General features: G+C 36.6%; 1 protein-coding gene across 1 annotated transcript; it reads left to right on the top strand.

The window, feature by feature from the left end:
• The first annotated feature begins 4215 nt into the window (after nt 1-4215).
• LOC136233001 (glycosyltransferase family 92 protein RCOM_0530710-like) lies at nt 4216-6594 on the top strand. The gene is made up of 2 exons (XM_066022511.1): nt 4216-4761; nt 4929-6594. Exons 1-2 carry the CDS (start codon nt 4629-4631, stop codon nt 6500-6502), a joined length of 1707 nt encoding a protein of 568 aa, XP_065878583.1. The 5' UTR covers nt 4216-4628; the 3' UTR covers nt 6503-6594.
• The last annotated feature ends 430 nt before the right edge of the window (nt 6595-7024 follow it).

Below are 7024 nucleotides of genomic sequence, written 5' to 3' on the forward strand. Positions count from 1 at the left end.
TTTTGACTCTCTTCGGAGTCCGATGGAATTGGATCTTTCCCGGTGTTCTTCCTAGGAGGCATCCTCCGTGAGTATTTATAAGTGAAAATGATGAAATTAAGTTAGTAAATCTAGTGTTGAAAAAAGAAAGAACGAAGAAATAAATAAACACTTATTAATGGAATTAAAGAAAAGCATGAAAAACAAGTGGTTTAAAGACTAAATGAAAAATATATACGTGGTTTGAAAAGAAACGGGCTTTTAAAATTTTCGGTTAAGCTAAAAACAAAACGTCCCACTAGGCGTGCCAAAAATTGTTAGCGATATTTTGCGAATATGCTAATTTTCAACCTTGTCACGTGTGGTTAGGGTGCGGGCGTGCCAGAGAAGATTACTTCTCAATTAAAATGGTTAAGTTTATGGAATTTGCGCGCCAAAACTTGAATTCTAAACGAAATGATTGGCGAGGGACGCAAGGATTGAAAAAGTCCCTCTTGGGTCTCTCGCGCTGTTATAGAAACTTTGCGAGATAAATTGTTTTTATTTAAGCTAAGCATATAGATTGAAGACGGGAAAAGTAAAGAAATTGAAGGTGCGAAATTAACACGAGATTTGGTGAAAAATCGGTATTTTATTGATGTAAATCAAGGTTTGAATACATGTGTTTGAGGTAAGAATGAAATTGAAAATGAATTACAATTGAAGAACTTCTATACTAAACATATAGCTAATTCAATTGAACTGGAAGAACAAATCAAATACAAGGAATTGAAATGCAATTAAAATAAATTGGAATTCAACAACAAACTCGGAGCCACAATAGCTATCTCAGATTGATGTTGAATTTTGGCGTTGGTGCGAGGTCCTTGGAGAGCTGCAACCGGTCGGGCCCGTACAGTATATGATCTTGGCAATGGCAAAACGTTGGTAGGCAAATGGGGCAGATTTAACTCTCAACTTCGGGAGGCTCGTTTGGATGCTTAAGAACACGAAATTGGACGAGTAAATAGGCTAAATTTAACTTCAGGAGGTCAGGAACAAACTTCTATAGGGATCGAAGGCTAAAACGGATGCTAAGTAGACGAAACTGGGAGTTGAAAATAACTGGACGAATCTGGAAAATTCTGGAAACAGAATGTCTAAAAGGATTTGGGCTGGACAGATCGGCTTGTAAATAGAGTTTCTGGGCACGGAATTGGGCAAATAAATATACTAGATTGAATTTCAAGACGTCAGGAACAACTTTGTCGAATGGACTGAAAGTAAAAAATGAATTTAAATAGACGCAATCGGGCTTTGAAAGCAATTGGACGAATCTGGAAAATCGATTTGAAAACAGAGCTCTAGCTAGGAATTGAACAAATTAAAGACTTGGAATACTAAATTGAATTAGAAAAACTTGGAAAGAGGCTATTGGAACTTTAATTGGAGCTAAAGAAGAGCTAAAAGATGAATCGAAGCTAAGAAAAACGAAGAACGAAAGAAAGAACTTGAAGAACTAAGAACAAAGGGACTTAAGAACTAAGAACTAGAGAGCATTGGAAGGGACCTTAGGAAGGGGTTTTGTTGTGTTGGATTGAGTGTGTTTTTTTATGAAGGGGAGGGGGTCTATTTATAGTATTTTGGAGTGGCATTTTGGTAATTATTCAGTGGCATTTTGGTAATTATTCACCAACTACCCCTTGAAATTCTCTCCCACTAACTTGCCACATCACCAACTAACTTAACTTCTTCAACTCCCACTAACTGTTGTTGACTGCTTCCAACTGCTGCCGGAAGAGAGGATACGCCCCGCGTAATGTCGGTTACGCCCTGCGTATCAGGGCTTCTAAAGCTTGCGCGTTCTGTCGATGACGTTTACGCGTGGCATATGGAAGGGTACGTCCTGCGTAAACGAGTCTCTGAAGTGGAACGTCTTTGGATGCGCGGTATACGTCATGCGTATGGAAATGCACGCCCCGCGTAAACGTGCTCCTGATCCTGAAACGCCTTTGGATGTGTGGAGTACGCCTTGCGTATGAAGATGTACGCCTCGCGTATTTGGGATGAATTTACGAATGTATTTATTATTTTTATTTTCTCATTATTATTTTCTAGATACAATGAAAACTATATCCTAAAATTGACAAATAAGCATTATATATATATATATATATATAATAAAATTTATTTATTTTGGGTCAACAGAAACAAACATATATCTTGATAATGTAAAGCAATACTAGAAGTTTTGAGTTTCTTTTGATAAGAACGTCGTTGAAGCGACAATTTTTTAACCAACTAAGGTCTTCCCTCGTACTAAGGGGATGTTTGTTTTGGGGTATTTCAGAAAAGGATAGGGGAAATATGAGGTTTCATTTTTTTTTTATTAATTCAATTCTCTTTACTTTTTTTAGTTTTGAGTTTACCTCGGACTCCTTCCATCTCATTACTCAACTCCGTCTAAAGTTTTCTATTCTCTTTCTCTCATTTACTAACTTGAACTTCTACCCTCTTATAAAATATTACTTTAATCTTTATTTTACTTTTTAATTTTTATTTTGGTCCATATTTTTTATTTTTATTTTTTATTCCTGAATTAATTTCACTTTTGATCCTTATATTTATATATTTTTAATTTTTATCCTTAAAAAATATTTTTTGGCTAAGTTTTACTTTTTTATTTTTGTTTTAATCCTTATACTTATTTATCTATACTTTTCTTAATTTTTAGACTAATTTCACTTTTGATTCTTGTACTTATTTATTTTTACTTTTTACTTTGAAAATTAATTTTGACCAATTTTTTTCTTTTATCATATTATTCAATTTTAGTATTTATTTTTAATTATTTTGAAATGAATATTTTCTTTTTAACATAAAATATTTATGGATTTTATTTTAGTTTCTTTTATTTCACTGTCTTTTGATTTAAATGGTTGAAATAATTGATTTTAATTCTTATATTTACATATAACTAATTTACTAATACCAACACATGTATATATAGAAATTGTTATTAAAAACCCAACTATGATTTATTATTATTTCATTTAAACCAAACAGTCACAAATGGAATCAGATGTATATCAGTCTCTTTCTAGAATTGAAACAAATAGACAACAGAATTCAGGGTCATTCCATTCGTTTCTCCTTTTCCCCTTTCTTGATTCCATTCTGTACCTTGTGCGAACTAAACGCCCCTTAAGACCCTTGGCAAGTAAAAGATGAACATGACGAGAGAGGGTACCATTCCTTGATGCACCAAAACTACCAACCGAGTCACAAAGAATTAATTCAAGTAAATAGACATGAATACATCCTTTAATCTTCGATCGAGAAACTGAAAATTATCCATTCATATTATATAAAAGTTGAACTTAAAAGGCTTTATGAGAGAGTGTCACATGAACATAAACTCACATGTAAAAAAACTAAAATTTTCTCGTTTAAAATTATATGGTATTTACAGGTTTTAATTAAAATTGTGTCGTGTTTATAAGTATTTACAGGTTTAATTGAATAACGTGCTAATTTTTTTTTTACCCGCCCGACACGCTGGCGTGTGGCTATCACGCCCCACCATGTGGTGGGGCGTGATAGCTACATACCCGCGTGTCAGGAAGGAAAAAAATAGCCTTTTTCCATTCCCAATTTCTAAAAGGGTATTTTTGTCTTTTCACATAGCTAGAAATGAGAATCGATGGCTGGGTATAACAACATTCTTAATCTATCCTGGAACATAAAAATATCTTTTTGTATGCTTACGAGGAATCATTACATCTATTTAAATTTTAAAGGTTTAATATATCAACATTTTAGAGTCCTACCACTGCGCCGAGTTTGTTTCGTCCTTGTGGATCGCTTCTTCCCTATTAGTCAATCGCCTCTATTTATTTCGTCTCCCCTATTCTACGCCCGTACTCTGTTCCTGCCCTCCGACGGGTTCCTTTTGTTTGTGATAATTGGTTTGAGACAGAAGATCGACCGGGAAAACTTGAGTAGGAAACTAGTTTCTAAAAAAGAAATTGATCCTATAAAGTTTTAAAATATTTTATTATCTTCCAAAACTTATTTATTTTTAACCAGTAAAAATATATACAAATCAACACATCAATATCTTAGAAAAAACAAAATACGAATCAATAAATGAATAGATTCCTAAAAAGAAAAAAGAATCCAAACTTGCGAATTTAGAACATAACTTACTAGTAATTTCTTGTTTAAAATAAAATAGGAAGAAATTAGAAAGTAAAAAGAAGAACATCAGAATGTTGAAAATGTAACGACCGCATAAAAAATAAAAAATAAAAAAAAAAAAAACCGACATCAACGCCTGATACACCAAAATCGGAAGACGAGGGATGTTTTCCGTCTCTTTCTCTATCCCCCTCCACTCCGATTTCCCCTCTCTCTTTCCCTCCTTACTTTCGTCGGAAGTTTCAACTTCTTAGTAGAATAATACCACTTATTGTTAATCAATTTTATTCATTATATAAAACTTCTCCTTAACTTCTTCGCCATAAACCGCCCCTTAATTTCTTTTGGGGAAAAAGAAATATAATCTTGGAAGAATCGGTTTGGGGTTATCCTCTACTTGTTTGTGGTTGTGGTTGTGGTTGTGGTTGTTGTTGGTGTTGGTGTTAATAACCGCAACACCAGCACCAGCGATGAAGGATCGTAGTCGGAAGCGCCAAGTCGTTTCGTTATGGAGTAGATTCTTCTGGTGTACTCTCGTCGTCGTCTTCTTTTGCGTTCTTTTCACCGGTTCCAGTCTTTCCACTGTTCGCTTGTTGCTTGGAGGTAATTTGACTTCGTTCTTTCTTTTTTCTAATTATGCTATTCATAATCTGATTGATTCCATATATTGCGATCATCTCCTCTAATAACTAATATATGTTGATTAGGTTTTGTTTTGTCCCGCGATCGATTATTTTTCACTAATTTTCGCTAATAATGATTCCGGACAGAAAAGTTGCATCCAGAAGTTCTCTCCACATGGCGGCCGCCGGTTATGAAGGCCATGCTCAGTGATTCTCAACCGAATTCAGCGGTTTTAATTCGTGATACCGTTATACTTCCGGATCATGTTCTTTTATTCCTGGAATACCCTCACTCAGCCCGGTTATTTACCAAAGAGGAAATGGATTGTGTGTACTTGTTAGCCAACTCATCATCATCTCAACCGCAGGTGAAGCAGCCACCGGATTCCATCGATGGTGGTGGGGACGCTAAGGATCAGATCGTACGTTGCCCTCTCAGTTCACATGGCTCCGACGTCGTTTCTCTTGCGATGAAATCAGGTGGTCAAATCCAGTTGGGGCCCACTCACAGGTGGGACTCACTCGTTTATGAAGCTATGATCGACTACGACAATACCACAATCTTATTTGTGAAGGGGCTCAATCTACGGCCGGAGAAAATCTACAACACATCAAGATTTGAGTGTTTGTATGGCTGGGATTTTAAGAGGCCGAAGTTTATACTGAGATCAAACGTGATATCGATAGCTCAAGAGATCGCACGGTGTCAAACACCTTTGAGCATATTGAGCAACCAAGCAAAGTTGAATAGTTCTTCTATCAAGGTATCTATAAGAGTAAAAGGCAGAGGAACATTTCCCTCCATAGCCCGTCCGGTGCACCAGCAGGCATTCGAATCCGACCCGATATCCCGAAAGCCGAATGAAATGTGCATATGCACAATGTTGCGTAATCAAGCAAGGTTCTTGAAGGAATGGGTGGTGTATCACGCCCATATTGGGGTAGAACGTTGGTTCATTTACGATAACAATAGTGATGACGAAATTGATAGTGTGATTGAGTCCTTGGTTGAGTCCAAGTATAACATTTCTAGACATTTGTGGCCTTGGGTTAAGACCCAAGAGGCAGGGTTTGCACATTGTGCTTTGAGGGCTCGGGCTTGGTGTGAATGGGTTGGGTTTATAGATGTGGATGAGTATTTCCACTTGCCAACTGGGTTAGATTTGCCTGTTCTTATTAAAAATCAAACCGAGACTTTCACTAATGTGGCCGAAATTCGTGCAGCCTGCCATAGTTTTGGACCGTCTGGGCTGAAGGAGGCGCCGCCGCAAGGGGTTATGGTAGGTTACACGTGTCGATTGGCGATAGCCGAAAGACACAAGAGTATAGTGAAGCCAGAGGCACTCAATTCGTCGTTGATAAATGTGGTGCATCATTTTCATTTGAAGGATGAATTTAGGCATGTAAATGTGGATAGGAGTTTGATGGTTATCAACCATTACAAGTATCAAGTGTGGGAGGTGTTTAAGCAGAAATTTCAGAGGAGGGTTGCAACATATGTGGTTGATTGGCAGAATGAGCAAAATGTTGGGTCTAAGGACCGAACCCCTGGGTTAGGGACTAGACCTGTGGAGCCACCAGATTGGTTTAGTAGGTTCTGTGAGGTGAATGATACTGGCCTTAGAGATAGAGTGGTCAACAATTTCTTGGACCCATTGACCAATCTCTTACCATGGCAAGAAGTAGAGGGAATTATGGTTGAACAAAAAGTGTTGAGATGATTTAATTTCCTTTTTTCTTTTTTTCTATAGGTTTTTTTTGGTTATGATAATGTAAAAAGATGTAGGGATTAGCAATCAATTCTTTTTGTGCATATGCCTTGTTGATTCTAGAAATGAGAAGCATAATACTGTTAGCCTATAAGTTCAAATTCCACAGTTTTTATAAGGATTTTTTTTTTTTTCGAAAACGGATTAGATTAATGAGCCACAATCGGGCAAAAGTTCAACAAACTAGAAGAGATTACATCCGGAATAACATCATAAATAAAAGGAATAGCATGAAAACAGGAAAGCCGAGCAAAAGCATCAGCTAAACCGTTAGCTAAACGTTTGACAAAACGGATCGAAAAACCGTTGTTGAGACTGAGTAAATATTTGCACTGAGCAATGATATCACCAAACTCGCTTTCGTCGGGAAAAGACAAATTAACTGCTCGAACAACCGTTAACGAATCTGACTCGAGAAGCACATGCTCAAAACCAGCCGATTTAATCCAATTAAGTGCATTCAACAGAGCTGTA

This window comes from Euphorbia lathyris, chromosome 6 (assembly GCF_963576675.1).
Source record: "Euphorbia lathyris chromosome 6, ddEupLath1.1, whole genome shotgun sequence".
Taxonomy (NCBI): domain Eukaryota; kingdom Viridiplantae; phylum Streptophyta; class Magnoliopsida; order Malpighiales; family Euphorbiaceae; genus Euphorbia; species Euphorbia lathyris.

Coding starts and splice junctions, on each gene's coding strand:
- LOC136233001 (XM_066022511.1), top strand. CDS start 4,629: ATGAAGGATCGTAGTCGGAAGCGCCAAGTCGTTTCGTTATGGAGTAGA. Junction 4,762..4,928: donor TGTTCGCTTGTTGCTTGGAG/GTAATTTGACTT, acceptor GATTCCGGACAG/AAAAGTTGCATCCAGAAGTT.